General features: G+C 39.8%; 1 protein-coding gene across 2 annotated transcripts in view; it reads left to right on the forward strand.

Moving 5' to 3' along the window:
• Positions 1–24,960, forward strand: part of JAG1 (jagged canonical Notch ligand 1) — a 37,097-nt gene extending 12,137 nt beyond the window's left edge. For both annotated transcript variants that reach the window (XM_064509986.1, XM_064509987.1), the window contains exons 3-26: positions 679–730; positions 6,390–6,644; positions 7,673–7,733; positions 11,662–11,792; positions 12,103–12,222; positions 12,650–12,763; positions 13,342–13,455; positions 14,261–14,374; positions 14,766–14,812; positions 15,474–15,647; positions 16,169–16,319; positions 16,759–16,923; positions 17,484–17,597; positions 18,234–18,347; positions 18,460–18,573; positions 18,688–18,804; positions 19,320–19,347; positions 19,490–19,575; positions 20,411–20,524; positions 20,753–20,862; positions 20,948–21,184; positions 21,509–21,640; positions 22,083–22,233; positions 22,958–24,960. In XM_064509986.1, coding sequence (XP_064366056.1) covers positions 679–730; positions 6,390–6,644; positions 7,673–7,733; positions 11,662–11,792; positions 12,103–12,222; positions 12,650–12,763; positions 13,342–13,455; positions 14,261–14,374; positions 14,766–14,812; positions 15,474–15,647; positions 16,169–16,319; positions 16,759–16,923; positions 17,484–17,597; positions 18,234–18,347; positions 18,460–18,573; positions 18,688–18,804; positions 19,320–19,347; positions 19,490–19,575; positions 20,411–20,524; positions 20,753–20,862; positions 20,948–21,184; positions 21,509–21,640; positions 22,083–22,233; positions 22,958–23,415 — 3,273 coding nt within the window. In that variant the 3' untranslated portion in view covers positions 23,416–24,960. The remainder of the gene's footprint in view (positions 1–678; positions 731–6,389; positions 6,645–7,672; positions 7,734–11,661; positions 11,793–12,102; positions 12,223–12,649; positions 12,764–13,341; positions 13,456–14,260; positions 14,375–14,765; positions 14,813–15,473; positions 15,648–16,168; positions 16,320–16,758; positions 16,924–17,483; positions 17,598–18,233; positions 18,348–18,459; positions 18,574–18,687; positions 18,805–19,319; positions 19,348–19,489; positions 19,576–20,410; positions 20,525–20,752; positions 20,863–20,947; positions 21,185–21,508; positions 21,641–22,082; positions 22,234–22,957) is intronic.
• The last annotated feature ends 566 nt before the right edge of the window (positions 24,961–25,526 follow it).

Here is a 25,526-nt window from a genome sequence, read left to right on the forward strand (position 1 = left end):
TTTGTTTTACCATGCCTGTCTCTCGGCCCCCCCCCCCCCCCTTCCCAGACCCATCAGTTCTTCCCTTAGTTACCTGATACTTGTGGGAGCAGCCAGGGCCCTCGTGCAGACAAAGCTTTCAAAGGGGGTGCTGAAAGGCAAAAGGCCCTAGAGATTGCGCTGTCAAGGCAGAGCAGAGTAATCTTAGCAACACTTCTTGCTTTCAGGATGGCTGGGGGAGGGGAAATCCAAGACTAGTTTTTTTGTAACTAAAATTCTTTTGAAGCAGTTCTTGTTTGGGGGGGGGGGGAGGTTGGGAGGAGGGCTTCTTTTTTACTTTTATGTTAATTTGGTGCTTTCTTTCATGCCCTCTCTCTTACATGCGCAGTTCTTCTAAAGAAGCTCAATTCTGGTTACAGCACAGTGTCAAAGGCTGTACTTCCTGGTTAAGTACATAAGATGCATTAACGATGACAAAGATGAGCAATCCAAGGTGAAAGGTCTCTTAAATCAGACTGGATCAGGTAGCTTAAGGGGCTACAAGAAGATCATGTCTGTCTCAAGTATAATCTATTACCTATTTATGTTTTTAAGTATGCAGTTCTAGGGCAGAGGCCAGGAATGTCTCAGATTAAAATTGTATTAATTTTTTTAAAGCTTGTGTTCTGGCTTTGAAACTCTTGTATTTCTCTTTTGCAGAGATCCTACACATTGCTTGTTGAGGCATGGGATTACAATGATAACTCTACTAGTAAGTATCAGTTTTTCCAATTTACTTAGTTCAAACTCCTTGATTTCCTGTCTATTGAAAGCCCTTTGGGAAACAACATTTATCCTTGAAGCATGAGTGAGCTTTCTGTAACAAGAGGATCCAGTTTGGGGATGAAGAGATCAAAATGGAGATGGTGTCAGTATCCTCCCAGTCTATTCCAGTAGTCTACCCAGCCTACTCTGAGCAGTCCGTGGGGGAGAAGGGCGAAAGCTCCGCCACCCTTGGTTTTGAGCAACTACTCCAGGCTCTGCAGTAGCCTGCCTCCCCCTTGCTGCATGGAGAGGTCGAGTAGCTTGCTGACTTAGACGCCTAAGGTTTGATGCCTAAAAATAGACATCCTTCCTTCTTCTTGGGGAAAATAAATGCCCAGGTTGTGGGGGGGAGGGATTTGTTTTGTTTTGTGAGGTGTCTTTTGATTTTGTGTTTTTTTGAATGATATTCAGAAGCCTAAATCTTCTTGACTTAGGACCTCTTTTAAGTTTTGTACTTTACAAAACTGAACTGAAAGCACGTGCTGCTTATCTGGGGGGAAAGGGGAAGACACTGTGCAGTAAAACTTGGTACAACCATTCATCTAATGATCAGAGATGAGAAATAGGAATGATTTTCAGCGCTTCCTTGGGAGTTGGATGTGTAAGGTTTTATATTCAGGGACTGAAAAATATTTACCGGATACCACCTGGTAGAGTTCATTGGGAATCTTTTGCCTGGAATGTCCCTGTCTGGTTGGTTTCAGAAACTTTCTACTGAGCTTTTCCTGTTGACTAGAGGAAGCCATACAGTCTGTTGGCATATGAGCTATCCTACCTATAGCTACTGATACTGAAGTAGATGGGCAAAATTACCTCTGTTCTTAAGCTGAAGCTTTAATAGTGTGTGGGGAAAAGCTGCAGCAGAAAGTATCAATAAAGGTTCATGAGTTCAGATTCGTACAAGTCTTTTTGCTTCAGTATGGAAGCAAAAGCAGCACTGTGGCCCACCTTCCACAAATGTTGTAACAGTTCAGTATAGTCCCCTTTGGAGTGCTGAGTGAGAGCTGGAGGATACTAAAATGGGCTCTGTGCTTTGCAGAAGAAAGGCCTTGCAGATATGTGCACAGTGCTGTGGGTTTATGCTTACCTTTAATTGGTGAACAGTAGATTGCTTGGAAGCTGCACTTTGGGTCCAGGGGCCTCTCTGCACAGATCTGCTTTTTTAATGTATATGGGATGTCCTATTAATTCTGGAAGAGAAACTCCATTGTAAATGATTCATGTGAACTGTGAGTGATATCTGTAATCTGCTTTACAACCTGCCATGCCCAACACTGTTGGGGTACATGTGCTTTTAAGCCCTACCCCAGCACCAGTAATGGGGGAGGGCCCATGAAACTTCTTGGATCTTGATTAGATGTGTTTTATCGAGGAGCAGAAAATAGATCGCTATGGCAGCGGAGTTGTATTGTAAATGGAAGATGCCAGCATTCAAACTGAAAGCCTTGTTTATAGTAGAATCTGAGGGTTTTTTCAAGCTGGGTCTCTGCCACTTTTACTATTATTAGAGCTCATCTTTTTTCATGAAACAACTGCATTTCCAAAGCGACACAATGAACTCTTTCTTTGCTTTCATGTTCTGGATGTACAGTTGTCTTCAAACAAAACTGCCTCATTTCTCAGCAGTGCATTTGACCAAGTGCAGACATGGCCATACATATGTTCCTGATTTACATTCCTGCACTAGCTTTGCTGTCACCTATCCATCTGTAGGTCACTTCAGTCACTGTACTGCACAAACCCTTTTCTTTGTTCTGTATCACTTTACGTACAGTAGCTTTCCCATAGCTAAAGAATAAGTCTTGAACTAGTTAAGCTAGAGCTAAACAATTGTCATAAGATAAAACGATGAGTATTTTTAGATGTCTACAGGATTTTCTTTTTGTCCTAATTACAGTTGAATTGTGAGGACTCTGTGAGAGCTCTCTCACACAATGCCTTCTAAATCCACTGGTTTTTATCTTGCAGTAGCTCTAGCATCCTTCTGATCAATCCTTTCATTAGGAGATCCTTGAGTGGATGCTTCCTTCCCCCCTCTACATTCCACTCCTCCTACGTTGCCTTTACCACACGCTTTCTTGTCTCGCTTCCAAGAGTGGCTTGCAGTTAAGTTCTGGCCCTGATGAAGCTGATGAGAATCATGCTTTGTTGGAGCCAAGATTCAACCTAAATGGTTTTCTTACCCCAGTTCTTGTCTAGATTCCATCTTGCTACTGTTGCTTCATACATAAAGCTAATGGGGCTGACATTGCATCTCAAACTATGTCAAAGAGCTATTGTAAATGACTAGTATCAGTTGCATGTGAATTCCAGTCAGGCATAAGAGGCTTCAGCACAGTGTAAACCAAGCATAGCTGGAAGTTGTCTGAAGCAAAGACTTTCAAAAATAACTATGGTGTTGGGGTGGCCACAGACTGCTTAGAGGAGCCCAGGCTTTTTTGGTTGGCTTCCTCATGCTGGGCAGTTATAATTTCTGAAAACTGGACCCCTGGAAAGCAAAGGTGGGCACTCAAATTAGCTAATTTTCTCTTTGCCTGAAAGCTTTACTATAGTTGCTCATTGAATAAAAAAACAGACTAATGGCTTTGAAGTTTAGCCACCAAAAGATAAATGAAACCAACAAATTCTCTGGCATCTAAGTGCAGAGTGGGAGTTAGAAATACACAGAAAGCCTCTCTCTTCCACTTCATCAATTTCTAATTGGTTAATGTTTCCTCTAACGTTTCTATCATGGGATCCTGAGTCAACTGATGTCAAGGGAATTCCAAAGCCCACTTTCTCTCAAGCCTCCCTAACCTTTTTTTTTTTTTTTTTTTTTTTTTTTTTTTTTTTTTTTTTTTTTTTTTTTTTTTTTTTTTTTTTTTTTTTTTTAAACTTAACCAGCATGCTGCTTTGGGATTGCATGCTACAGGCTAAGAATGGCAGAGTTGTTGCAATGCCTTCCCTGAAGTCTGGGTCAGCACACTTGTGTAGGTGTGCACTGACTGGTGGGAGTAGGGAGGGGTGGAGAAACTTTTATGCAAGAAAGAACATGCCAATACTTCATTGTGAAAACTGTGGGTGACAGCTAAGGAAAAGGATCTTACAAGTCTCTGAGCCCTTACTTGGATTTAAATGTATAGTGACAGCTTTATAACCTGTATCAACCCATGATCTAAAGTGAAATCACAGCTGGTTTTCAATTGGGCCCTTAACAAAATAAAGTCCAGTGGACTAATAAGGATGTTTCTATGTAAATTCAGTACTCTGTGGATAAGGGCTCAAAGGAGCTGGTGGCTGGAGTTGAGATGTTGTAGACATGCAGCAGGGACATGCTTCCTAATGAGCTGACAAATAGGGGAAGAATGGTAGAGCAGAGACAAGAGGAAAGATCTCTTTTCCAAGGCGTTTGTTTTTCTGGTGCCAAGAACTGAAATGGCTGTCAATGGTATGTTCCCAGCGGAGAACAGGAAAAGACTCTTTATAATGAACTCAGTATGCTGGAAGCGGGGGGTGTCACAGCACTAAGATGAGAGTCATTCCCCTTCTACTGCTTATGGGAGAAAAGGATAGAGTTGTTTTACTCGCAAGAAACAGGATGTCTTTATGCACAGGCTTGGTATTTGGGGAAATGCATTCACTTTCCAACTATGCTGTAGATCGGGGTGTAATCTTGGCAAGTGCAGCAAAGCCATCTCCAGCGCGCATGAGTGGAACTATAATCGCTTGACTAGCTCCATTCAAGACAAATAGATATGCATCTGCTTAAGTACCTCTTAGAATTAGTCTGTAATCTTGTTGATGAGATCTGAGAGTCTTACACCTGCACAATACAGGACATGATATTGCTCTGGATATACCAGTATGGAAAAGTCCTTAGGCATCTACATAACTTGTGAATGGGCTTTAAATTAAAAAAGGGCTACATGCATTTGAAAATCTTGGCCATAGATGTGGGGTTGGGGCCTTAGTGCCAATGAGTAATTAAAAAAAATATATATTCAAATGAAAAACATCATAAAACCAGAAATACCAGAAGGTGGATAAGAATTGGTTGCCCTTAATTGCATGCTGTAAACACTTAAGTGCTGCAGTCTTGAGCCAAAGATACCTATAACAGCTTAGAATATATATATATATATATATATATATATATATATATATATATATATATATATATACACTCTTCTGTTGTTGTGCAGCAAGTGCTTTGACGTAACTATCTTCAAAACTGTAGACAAGCAGGCAGGGCCTAGTAGAAAATTGATAACAGGTATCTGAGGCTCGAGAAGCCTGTTTAGATGTTCCTTTTGAAAGCTAAAAATCAAAGGTCCTTATTAATACATTCAAAAGTATTTTATACAGAAACCTGCCCATTTGTTTTCATAAGCTTTATGTAGCAGCTTCATTAGTCTTCAGCTTTGCCTTATGTTAAATCCCCCAAATCTTTTTAATTGCTGGAAGAACAAGTGAACATCAGTGCTCTCTAATTCGTAATACTTGAATGTGCTACTTCTTCTCACACTGCTTGCTAACACATCATTGGCAAACTGCCGTTCTACCTAAAATTTTTCTGTCTCTGGATTATGCTGTCATATATAGAACAGTGCAGCCTGGCACCCCAGCCTACCTTCCCCTCCCCCTCCCCCCCCCCCCCCCCAGGGTATTTTGGCTGTTTTATGATAAACTTTCACTCAGCAGTCAAGTGCTTGCTAGCAGCAGGTCGTATGGCAGTGTCAGTTCATTTAAGTCACAAGACCTGGACTACAAAGTGAAATACCACAGATGTATACAATGTTCTGCGCTAATGTGAAATATTATTATTTCAAGCTATAATTTAGACAGTTGTAGATCTCTGAAAGCCAGAGAACTTTTGCTGGAACTAAACGTCAAGTACGAAGTCTAATCTTTGAAATCTTCTATAGAGAGAAGGAGAATCTGTAACAAATGTACACAGTAATTTGAGTTCCTTGCTTGGAGCTCTGGTAAGCTTGAATTTTTAGTGGTAGCTAACATCCGAAAAGAGAACTTCCACAGTATTTCTCAGCCAGAGCCTTGTGAGATCACTGATGTCGACTGAATGCCAAAGCTGTTCATTTTCAAGAGAACTCAGAGCTTACACTGGAATCCCAGAAGGCTGCAAATTTTTTTTTTTTTTGGTTGCATCTATGTCCACTTTGTAGAGACTGCTTTATTAGGCTATCGTAGTATGAAGTTTTCATAAATACTCTAGTTAAAAACAAAACCAGTACTAGTAATTGAGTTGCAGGGGAAATTGCATTATGCATCAATCTATTGGAGCTAGGAGGAAAAGCAGCTCAGTTTTCTTTAACCACTAGATTTGTGATTCTTATTGGATGTCTTCACACTGAGAAATTGATAAGCGATCGGCAGTAACTTAATGGTCCATCTTGACTTCAAGCCTTGTTTAGTTTGCTGTACTGTATACGTGTTTCAATTAATGGTGTGTAGTTCCAGGTCAGCTTTATCTTACTCTCTAACACATAAAGTTAATCAAACCAACTGGTTGCCTCAGAGAGTCTTGTCTGTGAAGCTAGAGAACTTTGATTTGGGAGGGAATGATACCTAAATAAAGATCTAACTCTGATGTCTCTTCTCACATCTAGATCCTGATCGCATTATTGAAAAGGCATCCCACTCCGGCATGATCAATCCGAGCCGTCAGTGGCAGACTTTGAAACATAATGCAGGAGTTGCCCACTTCGAGTATCAGATCCGTGTGACTTGTGCAGAGCATTACTATGGCTTTGGCTGCAACAAGTTTTGTCGACCAAGAGATGACTTCTTCACTCACCATACTTGTGACCAAAATGGCAACAAAACATGCTTGGAAGGCTGGATGGGACCAGAATGCAACAAAGGTTTGTGACAAACGCTTGAACTGCAAATGATCGGCAATTTTGGATAGGCTGAGGAACTGACACAAATCTACAGGATGCTTTGTGTCCAGACTGTAGTTTGGTGATATGCTAGTGCCGCTGTTGGGGCTGACAGAACAGTGAAGTAACTCTACACAGAGAGCCAGGGCCAGGAGAAGACTAGTTTCAGCCTTGTTTTAAAATCTTGGAGAGGTCTGAATATAACAAGTACTGGGGACTTAACAAATGTGTTCTTTCTCTGATTATCCACATCTTTGCCCTTGGGAAGAGAACCCAGCCCATTGACTTGAGTGGGAGTTCTGCTGCTGACAAGTGGCAGGATTTCCCCTTTGGTGCAGAACTTCAAGACAAGCAGGAAGGAGAGACTTGTTTTAGAGCTGACCTGGCAAGTGTAAAGCTTTGGTGCTGAAAAGTCCCAGGCTGTTTATTCTACCTGAGCTGGTGTTTAACATGCTTATTAAGGATTGACAATTTCCTAGGTAATTTCAGAAGGAGAAAGCAGGACTCTGAATAGGGGAAACAGACTATCAGTATGTCTTGCTGACTGAGTTTACCTGCAATTTGAATAGACGCTCATCTTAATATCCTGTCTGTTCAGAGATATGGCTCAAAAGCAAATCCAGAGTAGTTTAAAAGCTGCTCTGAATTAGATGTAAAGATAGGGAGGATGAGCTAGTTCTGCAAAATGCAGAGGAAGAAAATCTGCAGACTAGAAATGACTTGCAGGTCTGTAAAGTGAGATGGCGTCTCTGCCATTGAAACAACTCTTTCAACAGTGTTAGGCGTGATTCCTCTGTAAAGCTAGCTGATAGATTTGCTATTGTAGGGAACACCTACCTTCATTTTTTTTATCCAGTAGACTTGATATGAGAGACTTGCTAAAACCTTGGATTCAGTAGGATTACGATGCCAGTTAAAGATTAAAACATTCCCATGAGTTCGAAGATGCAGGAAGCAGGCAGCATGCTGATACTCTTTTTGTTTTGTTTTGTTTTGTTTTGTTTTAACAGCTATCTGTCGTCAGGGATGTAGCCCCAAGCATGGTTCTTGCACAATTCCAGGAGAGTGCAGGTAAATGCTTCCCTCCCCTCCCTTCTTGTGCCCCCCCCCCCCCCCCCCCAATAACTAAACAAGTGGTGCTAAAGACAGTAGGATTGGGGAGGGAGGGTATTCCTGGGAGTCTCACTTTTGACCAGGGTGCATTATTCATGCTGGCTTGCCCTGAGTAAAAGGGGGGGGGGGGGGAAGGTCTTTTGAACGCACTGATAATTTTGAGAGGCTTTTAGCTTGTGAAATGGCGATGTTTGTAAAAGGTATGAGATAAATCCTGTGAATACTGCCTAATGAGCACTAACTAATTGCTTCTGCATAAATAGTGCAAATGTTTTGGGGAGGTGTGTGTGTGTTTGTCTTCTAATACAACCTGTTTAATAGGCATTTTCCACTACAAGTTTGAACTACAGCGTGACTTCTTCTCACTTCTCCCTTTCATGCCTGTTTTCCCCCTTCCCTTTCTTCCACTCCAGAGTTTCTTCCATCAGTAGGCAAAAGTCAAGCATTCTTTAGAATGGGATTAGTTAAATCTCTTGGTTCCTTTACCATTGTGAGCCAGGCTCTGAGTGCTGAGAGGTTAATAGCTGGGATGAAATCTTGTCAGTAGACTGATGAATGCAGAATTTTGCTGCTGTGCTTTGAAGTCCATTCTGTCCTGGCAAGGAGACAATGAAAAGCAGAGTTTAGCCATAACCCAACAATTAAATATTTGGAATGCCTCAAAATCTGCACCATGTATTTACAGCACAGGGAGGTTGTCTTCTCTATCAATGGAGGGGTAATGCATATTAAATATGGACTTCTGTTTTAATTAACAAACTGGTTATAAGTTGTTTTGTATAACCCTTTATAAAACCTGTTTACATGTGGATAGGGAACTGAGGGCTTGTGAGATTAAAGAGTGTGGATCTTGATCTTGTTTAGGAAGAGTTAAGAGTGAAACTGGGATATTCACAAGTAAAATGCAGAAATCTGAAGGAAGTCCTTCCCTCCCAGCCCCAAACATACTGCTGAATTCTCCTTTGCTGGAAACTTTCACATGAAGTGGGTTGCTATTCTCCTCAATAAGCTGTACTTCAAGCAAGAATTAAACCTAGGGTGTCTGACAGACTACACTATGTTAGAGGTCAGTTCAAATCCCCACAGTAGTTTGTTCTTTCTCTCTATCCCTGTAATCTCTACTTCAAAAACAAAACAAAAACACTTTCATCAAGGAGAATCCTTAAAGTAAGGTAGAAGGTAACTTTTCATCCTCTACAAGAGAAATGGCAAAGTGAAAGTCAAGCCCCAGGATGGACTGAAATGGGTTATGTTAAGTGCTTTTAACGTTTAGCAGCACTGACATAAGCTGCTTAACCCCTAAAACACCAATTTTTTTTTTTTTTTAAAAAGGAAAAAGGCCAGCAAGTAGTAAGAAGTTTGGGGGGGTGGGGAGAATGGTGAGGAGAGCGTATCGGTCAAGGCTACCAGTGATTTGTGCTTCTGTCATCAGAATAAACATGTCTTGTAGGGGTTGCTGTCTCTTAGTCAGAACAACAGGCTTTGTTTCCAGATTTTTTTCTTCCCTTTCTCTTTCTAAGGCTCTTACCTCCCACTCACTGCCCAGACATGCACTAGTGCTCTTATTTACTTAAGGTGCAACTTTCCCACACTTGATTTGCATAGTCTTGAAACAGTGCTGTCCTTCTGGTGCTTTCAGATAACTTCTGCTTGCCAAGTTAGACCAGTATCTTTAAAGAGAACACAGAAACAAGATTTTATTTTCTCTTAAGTTTTGATGAGTCATGTAGCCTCTATGTTACAAATGCAATAGAGGTTAAAAATAACATCCAAGCAGAAATTGCTCTGGGTTCTGGTACAACAGACAACTTGCAAACACTCTTAAAATATCCTTTTCCCTCTTCGTGCAAGTCACTTTCTTTAATGCAAGCCTGCCAACAAAACTAAATACAAGAAAAGTTAACTTTAAATTTCTCATGAGGAGCTGCTACATACATATTATTAAGCAAGAATTACTACTATGAATCTTGTTCTCAAATGAATATCTGATTGGGATGTAGTTTTTTTGTTTTCTGGTTTTCTGGTTTTTTATTTTTTGTTTTTTTTGTTTTTTTTAAGATGACCATAGTCTTATTCCTACTTGCTTTGTTATACTCTGAAGCTGATCTGTCCAAAGAAAGTCCTATCTCTGGCTCTAAAGTTTTTTTTTTTTTTTTGGGGGGGGGGGTTGTTTTTGTGGAAAGTATGATTTTTTTTTTTTGTACTTGTTTCCCTTTACACATGCTTTGAAGAAGACAAAAAACCTTTAACTTGAAAAGAAGGAATAAAATTCTAGATTTGGATGCTTCCTTTTTTTTTAGGCGAGGTGCCTTAATTATGCTTGTGTGTAAGCTCACAGGCAAGTTGCTTTGAATGCAGTAGAAGTTAAAAGGGTATTTTCCTAAATTTTGGTCTTTGTGCACTCTTCTTATTCTGTATATGAAAGGACTTTCCAAGAGCTACTTGAGAGAGGCTGTTTTGCTTGATCTCGGTTTTTCTTTCATGATCTTTGTCCACAAAGAAAAATAAGTTGGACTAACTCTCTATCTTTTTGTTGCTTTTATATATACACAAGCTATCAAGTGTTTCCCAGTGATTTTTGAGTAGGTTACTATTGAAATAGCTATTGAAGAAACCCAAAGTTAATTAGGATGCAGTTTGTCACCTGAGATTTTTTTAGACGGGAAGTCAGACTTACCACTAGCTGTGTGTAATTAACCATTGGATAGATCCCTCTAAGTTTTTCCCATGAGAAGAAATTGCTGGTAAAAGAATAGTGGGGGGTTTTATAAATAGAAAGCTTAGCTGACTTCTGTACAGAAAAAGGTTTATTTTCATAATCTAGAGACAGCTTAGTGCATAATTACTGTTGATCAATTACTCTCAGGACCCATTAATGAAATACCATACTTCAACAAAACCTTGCTTTTAAGTTTCAGCTTGTCTTCCTTTTCTATCTGTAGATGAACTTTAATTTGAAGAATCCTTCGTCTACTTTGCCAGTGAGAAGTGAAGTGAAAGCCAGAATAAACTTTCTTTTAAGGAAGCTTTACTTTAAAAGAGCATCTTCGTTTTTAGTAAGGAATTCATGCAGCTCATTAGTGGTGGTAATAAATAATTAGAATAATAATGATAATTCTTTTCCAGATAGGAAATTAAAGTTGCTTGGAATTGGGTAGCTTCTAGTTATTACCTGAAAAGAGGTTAGCATAGATCAAGCTCTGAAGTACGCTGACAACTGGTTGTCTTTGAACAAATGCAAAATTCTGGTGTGTGCTGTTTTCTTTGATCTTGTCTTGTGGCCCAGTCTGTACTTCCTCTGCATGTCTCCTAGCTCAGCAGAAGGCTAACTCCCAGTAAAGCGCAGCACTCTTAATGCTTTGCTATTGCCTTGCAAAGGGCTCAGAGTTGGTGTTTATGGTTTTGTTTGTCTTCCTGTAAACTCAGCATGGCTGAAATGCCTGCAACCTTGTATTCATGAGGATCTCTGGATAACTGTTGTTTCCACTGACGACTATTTTTTTTCCTCTCTCTCTGTTTATAATGCACTCTGTCAAAGTCCAGAGATTGATTTGTAGTGCACACCCACCCTCTCTGCCACATTTGTATGAGGTTCCAGAAAGAGTATTATTGTGCTGAATGGCCTCATGCTGGTTCTCTCAGAACAGTTATTCTTTTGTCAGGAGGCCGGCTACAGAGACCTTGGCAAAACTACTAAAATGTTTGTTTATAAGAAACCATCAAACAAACCTTGAATAGCTTCTCCACTTCCCCTTGTCCTCCCCTTCTCCCCCATCTCCCCAGTCTCTCTCGAGGCTTTGGAGTTCTACACTCACATCTACACAGAGCAATTCTAAGATTTGCTTCCCTGTTCTGAATTTTTTTCCCCCCCCTTTCTTTTATAAAGGTGTCAGTATGGATGGCAAGGCCAGTACTGTGATAAGTGCATTCCACACCCGGGATGTGTCCATGGCACTTGCATTGAACCATGGCAATGCCTCTGTGAAACCAACTGGGGTGGTCAGCTCTGTGACAAAGGTATGCTAATCTTACGGATAGCCAAGTGTAACACTTGAATTTTAACACTGGCAGACTTATCGGGAGAGGGAGTGCACACAAGACTGAGAGTGCAAGCCTCCTGAAACGTGGCAGGAGTTTTTGTCCTTCAGCTACTTAGCATTGTGTGCTCCGCTGTTCTAGTGTTGTTAGCTTATGTGCTTAATTTTGCTCTGTCCTATCCTACTTTTGTGTGCAGATGTATTCTATAAAGTCTCTACATAGAGCATGCACATAGTGATGTTTCTGTTGTCGTTCAGCCATGGGTTTTTAAGCTCCTTGCCCTTTGCAGATCTGAACTACTGTGGAACCCACCCACCCTGTTTGAATGGTGGTACCTGCAGCAACACTGGCCCTGACAAATACCAATGTTCCTGCCCTGAAGGTTACTCAGGACAGAACTGTGAAATTGGTAAGTGTTCTTGATGAAACTACTCAACTGCCCTGTGGCTGTTGTTTCTCATTTAGTGGCTGGTTTCGGTTATATGGATATACCATGTTGAGGAAGAGTGAATTTCCAGCGTTAATTATGTCAGGGATAGCTGCAAAGGTCCAGACTTGATTCATCTTTGGCAGTTGATATGTCCTTAAATTGGCCTCCTGCTTGCTGTTTATCTAGTTTGGCTGTGACTCGAGCAGGTGCATGCCACAGTGCATTGATCAGTTTAGTACAGAAGATGACTTCCTGCTAGTGGCCTTTTGATTGACAGTTCTCAGGAACAAGGTACATCAGGAGCAATGATGGGGGGTCCAGAACAGAAGCATGCAGAAGGAACAGGGGGTGGCTTGTGGTGATACTGCTGTAGTCTTTACCGCAGCGTACTTCTGTCTTGGTGCAGCGGAACATGCCTGCCTTTCTGATCCCTGTCACAATGGAGGAAGCTGCTTAGAAACTTCTACAGGATTTGAATGTGTGTGTGCACCTGGCTGGGCTGGACCAACTTGCACTGATAGTAAGCAGTTGGGCTTTTTGTTTGTTTGTTTCCAAAATTTTATTACAGTGAGAATGACCAAGTTACTGTTTTAGATCTTTCTAATCCCAGACAAGCTTACAGTGCAGCCTACCTATCCTGTGCTAGCTTTAGCATTGGTTCTTAGCATCCATTTATATCACAGTGCACTCTCTTCTCCTGTGCTTGTACTGGGGCTTTCCTTGAATGCAAGGAGAAAGAATGGCCAAACAGTTTCTCGAGTTCTGTTCTTGAGAACAGACTTTGGGTGGCATTTTGGCAAGTTCTTAAAATACTGTCCAAGGGACCTGTTGTATCAAAATCTGACTTCCACTTGCAAAAGGCCCCTTGATATATCGGGTGTAAATTTCTTCCCCTATGCTCTATATGCTTTGAATGCCCTTTCACCTTTTTTTAAAGGATTCTTTTGCTAAAATATTCATAGAAATTCCAAGTGGAATTGCTGCTGTTTTTCTGTTCCTCAGGATAAATTCTAGAAGCAGCAACCATTTATCAAATATAGCAGTTACTGAAGTTGCCTATTTGGTAACAACTGAGCCTCTTCTTATCCTGCATTATAGATATTGATGATTGTTCTCCAAATCCCTGTGGTCATGGAGGAACTTGCCAAGATCTAGTTGATGGATTTAAGTGTGTTTGCCCACCTCAGTGGACTGGTAAAACATGTCAACTAGGTGAGTACTGTGTTTCTCTTTGTTCGATGTTGCCCTGGAAAAAAAAATAGAGGGATCCTAGTTCTGCAAGGATATGATTGCGCCCTTTGCTTTAGGCATGTTTATTTTTCTGAAGCTTGTGGATGTATTCTGGCATACTCAGAATACTAAGTTTCTTTGTTTGCAGGAGTGGGTCCTAAGACGGCTTAGAGTGGCATCCTTCTTTCATTTTTGTTGTTGATGCATGCTAGCTGTTGAAGAAAATAGTTAACTAAGCCAAACAGGCGTACTTAAACTGCAAAAAAAAGCTGAAGTGGGGAGGGTGTAAATGTTTGCCTTCCATGCCTGCCCCCACATGTATTTTTTTCCTTTAGCCTGTGAGAAAGTTGCTGTATCTCTTCAGCCGTGTTAACTCCTCCAGACCAAGGAGTTCACAGCTGGGTTCCAAAATGTGGATGATCTCACGAAGAATGAGCTGTCTGCATTCTTTACACAACACACACATCCCGGTGACAGGCTGCAGCACTCCTCCATCAAAACGCTGGATTGAGATTGGGGGGAGGGGGGGCTCTGAATGAGTAGCTGGGTAATTATCAAATAATTGGCATAGCCAGTATGTTTTAATTGCAGAGAAATTGCAAGAGACTTCAAAGACTGATGCATGATTGACTCTTGTTCTCTTAAGTCACACTAATCCAGGCTGTATATTACAAGTTCCTTTTAGATATGAACTGCTGATTGTTGCTGTGAAAGCAGACTGTAGACTTTTTTTTTTCTTCCTTCTACCCTACAACCAGTTCACTTGGCCATTCACCTTGTCTTTCAGATGCGAATGAATGTGAGGGCAAACCCTGTGTCAATGCCAACTCCTGCAGGAACCTGATTGGCAGCTACTATTGTGACTGCATTACTGGCTGGTCTGGCCACAATTGTGATATAAGTAAGTGTCTATATCCTTGGGTTTATTAAAGGTTAATCGTGTATGTATTCCTTTGAGTTCTAAGCTCAGATTTAAATATTGGGCAGAGTCTTAGCAGTTGATGTTTTTAGAAAGGGAGTAGTTGGTGTGGAATGAAAATACACAATTTTATCAAACTCATTAGTTCATAACAGCTATATTCTGATAAAGTGACTAAAACAATGATGTGAAGTTTCACTAACTCTAGTAAGGAATCACCAAAGGTTCCCACCCATTATAATAATCTTATCTCAAGGGAAGGCATGCAGGAAACTTGACAAAAGGTTTATCTAGTTGCAGTTTTAGAAAGACTTGAACTCTGTATCTAGTGTAAATATATTTTTGCTTTCTAACCATGCTAATTTTACTGCAGATATTAATGACTGTCGTGGACAATGTCAGAATGGAGGATCTTGCCGGGTAAGCCACTGGTTTTAATTTGGTTTCCCCAAGACTTGCAACAGTAACTAAAACATTTGAGTCTAAACACAAACAGTGCAGGAAATAGCAATAAGCTGATATGCCACAGGTATATGTTGTCAAGTCTTTGAGGTGGGGCGGGGGGGAGTTATGTCATGCTTGCACCATTTAGGAAGCATGTGTGTGGAACAGCAAGAGCAGAAAATATAACTGCAGTGAATGACCTGTCTTCACCACCACTGTCACCAGTAAACAGGCTTGGTTGTTGTGTAAACTATCTATTGCAAATATAGATCCTCCACTTTAAAACATGGATTTACATATCCTACTGAGAAATTAAGAATGTAAGCCATACTAGTTGGTGGATATTTTTTTCCCCTAAATATTATTGCCTTGTTTTAACACGAGCTAGTTTCTTACGTTGGTATTGGATATAGTAGAAGATATTTGGGGACTCCTAGGGTTTTTCTTTTTCTTATTTTTGTATTTATTTCTACATATAGTAATTACATATGTATTTTATATATTATATATAATGTATTGTATAAAAATGTATATATACATGTGTGTATATATATACATTCATGTGTGTGCAGATACATACACACGTGGGGGAAGAGAAAAAAAACCCCTTAACTTAAACTTTCTTGTTCTTTCACAGGACTTGGTTAATGGTTATCGGTGTATCTGTTCACCTGGCTATGCAGGAGATCACTGTGAGAAAGACATCAATGAATGCGCAAGTAACCCTTGCATGAATGGGGGTCACTGCCAGGATGAAATCAATGGATTCCAATGTCTCTGTCCTGCTGGTTTCTCAGGAAACCTCTGTCAGGTAAGAAGCACGGGTGAAAAGCAGGCTCTCAGCCAGTGGCGTTTCTACCAGCACTCTGTATCTGTACCCTGAATACCTTGCATCCAGTGAACCATAGTATAAAGTCATACTTGGTATAGCTGTCAGTCTGCCAAGAAAGTGCTTGATTTATATATATTAAAGAAACAACACAGAAAAAAGCTCACAGGCTGCTGAAGATTCTTTTGGTCAAACAGATTGCAAGTGTTTGCATGTCAGGTTTTGTTACATGCTAACTATTAACTTTCAGTGACTGTTTAATATCAAGAGGGCTGTCTGTTGAAATAGTTGCAAGTCTAACTGAACTCTGTGCATCATGAACAATTCATTGAGGCAGTAGATAAAAAGGTCAGATTCCATGATGTCTGCTTGTCGTAATGAGGGAAAGCTATGATAAAACTTCTGTTTCACTCAGCTTTCCCCCTCACCCCCCTCCTTTTATTTTGATTTTATTTTTTTTAACCCTCTTTCATTTCCCTTTCTTCCCTCTGCACTACTTACAGCTGGACATAGATTATTGTGAGCCAAACCCTTGCCAGAACGGTGCCCAGTGCTTCAATCTTGCTATGGACTATTTTTGTAACTGCCCTGAAGATTACGAAGGGAAGAACTGCTCCCACCTGAAAGATCACTGCCGCACAACTCCTTGTGAAGGTTTGTGGGAATGACTGATAACACTTTCTGCTCATCCCCTGGCAGAAGACTCAATGCAGCCCCCATTTAGTGTAATCAGTGGAAGAGTTTTTTATATAAAGAGGCTGAATTTCACCCAGTGCCTTATGCTTATATTGGTGTGAAAAGATGAGTAATACTTGTAAATACCAGCTATTTGAAAGAAGATGCGGAAATGAAGCACATGTAGCAAGCAAATAGCCAGCTTTGCTGAATGTATTTTAGTCCAAATAAGTGGTCCAGCAACCTTCAGATAAGATGCTGCATTTGTTTTATGCATGAATAATTGGCATAATCCTTTTATTCTAAAGTAGCAGGCACAAGTCTTTCAAATGTCCTTCCCTGGAGTAATAAGGTGGCTTTTAGCATATAAAATCATCTAGAATGGGCAGTCCTTACTCGGATCTCTGTTTTTCTGCAGTAATTGACAGCTGTACTGTGGCAGTAGCTTCTAACAGCACACCGGAAGGGGTTCGTTATATTTCTTCAAATGTCTGTGGTCCTCATGGAAAGTGCAAGAGCCAAGCAGGTGGAAAATTCACCTGTGACTGCAACAAAGGATTTACTGGCACTTACTGCCATGAGAGTAAGAGCTAAAAAAATACTTATGTTTTACTGTCCCTGAATCTCTCTTTAGAAAAAGATTCCATCCTTTCCTCCCATATTACTTGAAGTTTTTGTTTGTTTGTTTGGGGTTTTTTTTTTCCGTCCTTCTAACACAGTGAACCTTGGAACTGCTTTAAGTTTTCATATCCCATTTGGGTGAGGCAGATTGGAATTTGCTAGGCCTTGGGGAAAGTTCACAGTAATGAACCTTCTGGCCTTGAATTGTATGTTTTTAAAAATCTTATGTATACAAGGTCTGAGGTATTTAATAATGGGATTTAACATGGATTTTAAGGGCTCCTGAAAAGTTCTGTTTTAGAATATCCTTTTTTTCCTAAATTGCTGAGTGATGGCTTCATCATTTCATGTCTGCAATGTTTTCAGGTATTTCTTGTCTTGCTTAGCACTCTCCCTCTTGAGAGGGGCTTAGAAATGGAAGCAACATCAAATAGTCGTCAGTAAGATGATAACTTTTAGTTACTGAACTTCCAGTGTGAATTTTTTCTCCACTCCTCCCTGCTCCCCTCCAAATTGTTGCAGATATCAATGACTGTGAGAGCAACCCCTGTAAAAATGGTGGCACTTGTATTGATGGCATCAACTCCTACAAATGCATCTGTAGTGATGGATGGGAAGGAACATATTGTGAAACAAGTAAGTTGACTCTTCTTCAGCACCCAATAAGATCTTTTGGAGAAATATCAGGAAGGAATGGCTGATCCTGTCTTTAAGATGATAGTGACCAATACCAGCTCAACATGAGGTCTGCTTCAAAGGCCTCAGAAGATGAGGTGTCATCTTTTTTCCACCGAGTCCTAGGTTTTGGAATTGCAGCTAAACCCAAGTTAACAGCAGGACTGGGAATAGAACTTGGATCTCCTACTCTTCAATTTTCTGCTCTACCCTTTGGATCACTTTCCATAAAAAATCTTTAGTATGAGTATATACTGTCTTTAAAAGAGCAGAAATGCCTTACTTGCATTTTGTCAGTCCTGGGAATAAAAGGGGAGTGAGCAATTGGCTTCCATCCTCTGACAGGAAAATTTGTATAATAGATCTTTCCTCTCTTACCTCTTGTTTATTGAAACAAAATGAAAATGAGCTGGAAGAACATGGCAGAATATTCTTGATGTTTGTGACAGTGCTTAAAGCATTAAAATACTTGCTCAAGTATTTAATCTGTGATTGAGACACAAAATTGGGGACAGAAAATAGAAATTTTTTCAAGCATTAAGCATTTGTCATTCTGTAAATGCTACTTAGTTCACTTTCTCTCCATAACATTTCTAGATATTAATGACTGCAGTAAAAACCCTTGCCACAATGGAGGAACTTGCCGAGACTTGGTCAATGACTTCTTCTGTGAATGTAAAAATGGGTGGAAAGGAAAAACTTGCCATTCCCGTAAGTTCAGCATTTCCAAAACGTAACAGGCATACTCTATTAGGCTGTTTAAACTTATACTGTATTGCCTTAAGAAAGCACTGGAATTAAGGATAGTTTGGGCTCTTCCTAGGTGACAGCCAGTGTGATGAGGCAACATGCAATAATGGAGGAACATGTTATGATGAGGGGGACACTTTCAAGTGCATGTGTCCTGCAGGATGGGAAGGAGCCACCTGTAATATAGGTAAGTACCCTGCAGAAGCAGATGCAGTACTGAATCTGTGACCTCAGTTTTCCCTCTTGGCTCAGTTTTGAGAGCTTTCCAAAAACTTAGTGGCCATTTCTGTTTCTGTTACAGCAAGGAACAGCAGTTGCCTGCCAAACCCCTGTCATAACGGTGGTACCTGTGTAGTCAGTGGCGATTCTTTTACTTGTGTCTGCAAAGAGGGCTGGGAAGGACCCACATGTACTCAGAGTAAGTTGTCTTTGCTTGAACTTTTCCAGAGTGTTGCCTGATGAGAACATTAGCTCATCCTGTTGCCCTTGGAGTCAAGATTGAAACCAGAAGGGAAAGCTTGTTTGATGTAGGCTTTAGCATCACCTGAATCTTTGTTTTTAATGATTTTATGTGATAGAGCCTTGACCTGGGCATGAGAAAGTTGCAAATGAGCTAAGTGGAGACAGATGTTGTCTTGTTTTCTCCCGGATTCTTTTTCTACCAGCAGCTCTGTCTGCTTCCACTCATTCCCCTCCCTCCCCCTGTTAAATTCTTTACAACAATCTCTTCCTGTGTACATGTGTTCCACAATGTAGTTAACAAATTTTGTGGTGGAAGCCTGGAATCAATTTAGTAAAGAATTTCAACATATTTTTGTAAAAGTTAAAGTAAGTGTAACTTGGGCATTAGGGGAAGTCCAATCATTCTTTACTGACAGTAGAGTTGCATTAGCCAAAGTTTGCATGTTTAATGTGTCTGTCTTTGCTTTGCAGACACAAATGACTGCAGTCCACATCCTTGGTAAGTTGCATGTTTATCTTTCATTCTGTGCTGCCCCCACCACCACCTTTTTTCTTTGGTTACGCTAGAATACTAGATTCCTTTTAGAATACTAGATTATTTTTATTTGTAGCAGGCTTTTAATATATTTTTTTCTTTATAGTTATAATAGTGGCACTTGTGTGGATGGAGACAACTGGTACCGCTGTGAATGTGCTCCAGGCTTTGCAGGTCCTGACTGCAGGATCAGTACGTGTTACAATGGACTCTACCTTGTTTGTTTGTTTGTTTTGTGGTGTTGTTGTTGTGTGTGGTTTTAGTCTCACTTGAATCTTTTGTAACAAGACAGTTGTCTTAATTGAGACAAGTGGCAGATCAGATTTATGATAGATGGCTGATATCTTCCTCACCCAGATCTGTAGCTGATGTGGGAGGAGGTAGGAATTGCATTGAAAATGAAAGAAATACTGAAGTTGGTCCAGCTAGAACTGAAACCTCTTGGTTCAGCTGAGTGGGGAGAATGCCCTTCAGGATAGTCTTCCCTGTTTGAATGTGTTTGTTTGGCATGGATTTCTGTTTGACATGAAAGCATGCCAGCCAAAAGCCTCGTCAATTAATAATCTACCTGCAAGCCCTGAGGTGATGCATGTACTTCCATGTAATTTAATAACAATTACAGATAGGACACTAACACTTCTTTAATGACAGTCATGGAAATAGAAGTTTCATAGCAGTAATACAACTGGAAGGGGTTTAATGTTGTCATCAGTTGAAGAACACAGGTGGACAAAACTGGACTATGTCAAAGGAGAGGAAGCATGTTTGTGTGAGAAGAAATGTGTTTTTGCCCTTGAAAAGCTTTAAGTCACCATAAGGGTCAGTTTTGATCTTTGTTAGTGCCACACAAAAGAAACTTCAGTGAACTTGCTCCAAGATTATACTGGTGCTGCTAATAAGTATCTATCTCTAAGTAGACACTGGAAATTGAACATAAAGTTCTAGTATGCAAATCTCTGTATGCTTTGTGTGACAAAACAAAAGGATGTTACAGAGTATCTTCTCCCCCCTCTGCTCCCCATCATAGACATCAACGAATGCCAGTCTTCGCCTTGTGCCTTTGGAGCTACATGTGTGGATGAAATTAATGGGTATCGTTGCATTTGCCCACCAGGTCGTAGTGGTCCAGGATGCCAAGAAGGTATTCTAGATGTCATGGCTGGTAATAACGTTTGTAACAAGATCAGTATAATTGCATTTTAACAGATAAGTTGTTTTGTTTTTAAGTAAGTGTCTTCCTTTAGTGAACAAGCAAGCTTATTAAATCATCACTGAGTTTAAGGAGAACTGAATGTAGGGAAAGGGGAATGCTTAAGGTTTTTTCCACACTTTTTCTATCTGAAGTTTTAATTCTAGTCTGTCTCTTTAGTTACAGGAAGGCCTTGCATTACCAATGTTCGAGTAATGCCAGATGGGGCTAAGTGGGATGATGACTGTAATACCTGTCAGTGTCTGAATGGAAAAGTCACCTGTTCGAAGGTACAAATGTACTGTGTTTTGGGTTATACTGTCTTCTGTTCTATAACTAGAAGTTATTTATATCAGTATACTTATTCTCTTCCAGGTTTGGTGTGGTCCTCGACCTTGTATAATACATGCCAAAGGTCATAATGAATGCCCAGCTGGACATGCTTGTGTTCCTGTTAAAGAAGACCACTGTTTCACCCACCCTTGTGCAGCAGTGGGTGAATGTTGGCCTTCAAATCAACAACCCGTGAAGACAAAATGCAATTCTGATTCTTACTACCAAGACAATTGTGCCAACATCACCTTTACCTTTAATAAGGAAATGATGGCACCAGTAAGTAACAGAACATAGTTCTTCCTGCTCTTGGAAACAAGCATGTGTGCACCACAGCATAAAACAAATTACTTTACCGGTAGAAGTACAATAAAAGCTGATACTCCTTCATTATCAGAGCAAACACAAGGTATAAAGGGCCGCTGCTTAATACAGATTTCTACCTTAAATGCTTTTTTGTCCATAGAAGAACAAAAGCTGGCTTGGCAGGAATTCCACTCCTACCCACCCAAGAACTGTTATTTAGAGTAAACTCTTATGGCAGACAGACACACACACGCGTGCACAAAAATATATAAGTAAAAGCTTTTTTGTATCCTTTAGGGACTTACCACAGAGCACATTTGCAGTGAATTGAGGAACCTGAATATTCTGAAGAATGTTTCTGTTGAATATTCCATCTATATTACCTGTGAGCCTTCACACTTAGCAAATAATGAAATACATGTTGCTATCGTAAGTACCCCTGGAATATTTTTTGTGTGTGTGTCTTCATAGTTAATTGCTGGATACCTTTGTAACGTGGTTTTCATAAAAATCATAATTCCTGGGGTTTTTCAGCACTTATGGTTTAGTTTCCATTCCAGTGCTCTTTTGAGAATAGGGAAGGAATTTTGGTTACATGTGCATACCTGAAAGCTGCCATCTGGTAGCAACTGCACTAGCATAGTGAAACATTTTTTGTTATACTCTCCCCTGAGCGCTGTTCCCATTCCCCCACCCCCCTCCTCCTCCTTTTCTTTTTTTTTAAATTTTTTTTCTTTTCTTTTTTTTTTTTCCCTCTGTTTCGATATGGAAAAATACTAAGAGGCTTAACTGATTACTAAAGTTTATAAATAGTAGATTACCCATACACCTGATCTGGTATTTGATATTAATTGCATGACTCCTCCTTTAGTCTGCTGAAGATATAGGAGAAGATGAAAACCCAATCAAAGAAATCACAGATAGGATTATTGACCTTGTCAGTAAGCGCGATGGAAACAACACGTTAATTGCTGCAGTCGCCGAAGTCAGAGTACAGCGGCGACCAGTTAAAAACAAAACAGGTAAGTTCCTGTCTGTCTCAAGAATTTCACATCCTTTTGATACCTAGAATAGCTTTTCAAAGCAGGTGAAGCTTTCCTTGCTTTTGAGTTTTGTAATAAGTCTGAGAATCTTTGCCTCTTGGCCTTTTTAACTGGGAAGAGTAAAGTGGTTTTGCTTGAGGATCTTACTCTTTCACCCTTGAGTATTCTGCAAAAGTTCTAAAATAATAGTCCAGCACGTCAGAACAGCTACTACTCTTCTCCCCTCTTCATGGAGAGAAAAAGAAGAAAACAACCAAAGTCATTCTTGTTGGCTCTGAAAGCTCCATTTATTTATCTGGCTATGCCACTGTCCCAGTCAGATGAATTAAATACAGGGTCAAGAGTGTCTATTAGCTTTCCACATAGCACCAGACAGTAACTACATCTTATTGACAGCCAAGCCATGTTCCCTCTAAGCTGGGAACCTTGGCAGGGCAGTGTAATGAGGCCTGCACCACTGCTGCCTTCCATGACTGACCTCTGTGGTAAGAGGCAGACATCTCTTCCTCCAGGGCTATCAGTTAGTACACTGAGTACTAAAGTCACTTAGACCAACCTGTATTCTAAAACAGCTAAGATTATCCTTATGTAACCCTCTGATCCACTACATGTAAATTAGGCTTAAGAAGTAAGAGTTGTTTCCTTTGTAGGAAACCTTGACTAGAACTTGCAGCAGGGTTAACTGGTTTTATATCTCTTCCAGATTTTTTGGTGCCACTATTGAGCTCAGTCTTAACAGTAGCCTGGATCTGTTGCCTGGTAACTGTTTTTTATTGGTGCATTCGAAAACGCAGGAAGCAGAGCAGCCACACACACACAGCATCTGATGACAACACTACCAACAATGTAAGGGAGCAGCTGAATCAGATAAAAAACCCCATTGAAAAACATGGAGCAAATACTGTCCCAATTAAAGACTATGAAAACAAAAACTCTAAAATCGCCAAAATAAGGACACACAATTCAGAGGTGGAAGAAGATGACATGGACAAACACCAGCAGAAAGCCCGATTTGCCAAACAGCCAGCATACACATTGGTAGACAGAGATGAAAAGCCACCTAACAGCACACCTACAAAACACCCAAACTGGACAAATAAACAAGACAACAGAGACTTGGAAAGTGCACAAAGTTTAAATCGAATGGAGTACATTGTATAGCAGACAGTGGGGTGCTGCCATGCAGGGCCTTTAAATATCATTACAAAGGCACTCAGAGCTTGTAGTTCTTAAACTGTTGTGTAATATTTGAGTCTAAGGCTATTATTTACTTAGAATCCCTGTGTTAATTTAAGTTTTGACAAGCTGGCTTACACTGGCAATGATAGTTGCTGTGGTTGGCTGGAATACCAAGTGCTGCATTTCACATCTATGCAAAACTAGTCAAAAGTGCCCTAATGTAAATTCAGCTCTAGCTGATACATCATGGAAACGTTTCATAAGGTATTACATAGCCTTATTACTCTTGTTTAGTGTTAACTTTTTTTTGCCAGATGTCCCGATTTATACAGTTTCTTTAGAATAATACATTTTATTTATATTTATTGAATTTGAGTTTTTTGTATATTGGTTTTATGGTGACGTACAACTAGTTCTGTATTTGAAAGTGCCTTTGCAGCTCGGAACCACAGCAACTATCAAAAATAAGTTTATTATTTATTTTTTTTTAAATTGTATTTTTGTTGGGGGTGGGTGGGGGGAAACTTGTCAGCAGTTGCTGGTAAATGAAGAATTTAAAGAGGAAAATGTGTCAAAAATAGAAGTTTGTATAGATATGTAAATAATTCTTTTTTTATTAATCACTGTGTATATTTGATTTATTAACTTAATAATCAAGAGCCTTAAAATATCATTCCTTTTTATTTATATGTATGTGTTTAGAGTTGAAGGTTTTTGATAGCATTGTAAGCTTGTGGCTTCTTTATTTTGAATTTATTTTCCTGTTACATGTTGCCTATATGCCAAAATTAAGGTGTTCTAAAATAGTTTATTTTTATTAGGATGGGCTTTCATGCCTTGATGCTGGTTTTTTGTACAATGTCAAATGTTTGAAACACCTTCCATAGTATCACTTTAAGACTATTTGTAAGTACTGACTGAGGCAGTTTAGATAATTAGACTAGAAAAATTTTTTTTGCTGCTTTAGACTTGAAAAAGTGTGACAGGCAGATAATCTGCTAAGAAGCAGTTTAAGGGAACAAAACTGAGCTATAACTTTCTGTAGATGAAATGTGAGTGGTTGCATGTAATTAAAATATCAAATTAGCGTGTGAAGTTGGAAACACGGCAATCTTATTTTGTAAATTCTGATTTTTTTTTTTTCCTCCTCACCATGAATATGTAATACTGAACCACTTGTAGATTTGACTTTTTTTTTTTTTTCTTGGTAATCTACTGCATTTAGGGAGTATTCTAATAAGCTAGTTGTTGAATACTTGAACAGTAGAATGTCCAGTAAGATCACTGTGTAGGTTTGCCATAGATTACACTGCCCGCCTTAACAAGTGAGGAAATCAAAGTGCTATTACAATGTTTAAGATCAAAAGGCTTATAAACATAGTAATCTCAGTGGTTAACCATTGAGATCATGAAGATACCTTGTATTGTGATATTAGTGTTATATGAAAATGCATCTTTGATGTGTTGTTCCTGGCAATAAATCTTGAAAAGTAATATTTATTAAATTTTTTGTATGAAAACATAAAACAGCGTGGAGATTATTGAGCCTGGAGGCCCTCCCAACTAGTTAATTGTGCAAAACCAGTGGAAGGTGGCACTTTACACTTCCAAGAGTAGATACTGATTTAGGTAAAGTCCTTTTTTTTGTTAGGTGACTACCCCTTCTCATCTGATTTTTTTTTTGAATCAATTTGAAGGGATGTAAAAGCAACATGTCCCTGTTTGTTTGTTTACCTGTTTGTTTTTAATGTCTTTTGACTCCATGCATTTTTAAAAGAAATGTGAAGTGACTGCAATTCTGCAACTATTTTACTTTGCATGGGCCAATGACCTAGCACAGGATAGTAGGCACATCTGAGTAGCTAGGCAAGATTCAAACTGCTGACCTGGATGGGAAAGGATCCATAGATGATACTGATCTCTAATGGGCAAGTAGTGCTTTGTAAACATCAACTCATTATAGAATATTTTAAAAGTTCAGTTTGTGCTTTTACTAATGCAGTCTCTCCCAGTTAAGAGGGGCAGCGTATGGAAGTATTGGTTAGCTGTAAGATAGCCTACTTTTTATTTTAGCACACACTCCCAATGAAATG

This window comes from Dromaius novaehollandiae, chromosome 3, assembly GCF_036370855.1.
Source record: "Dromaius novaehollandiae isolate bDroNov1 chromosome 3, bDroNov1.hap1, whole genome shotgun sequence".
Taxonomy (NCBI): domain Eukaryota; kingdom Metazoa; phylum Chordata; class Aves; order Casuariiformes; family Dromaiidae; genus Dromaius; species Dromaius novaehollandiae.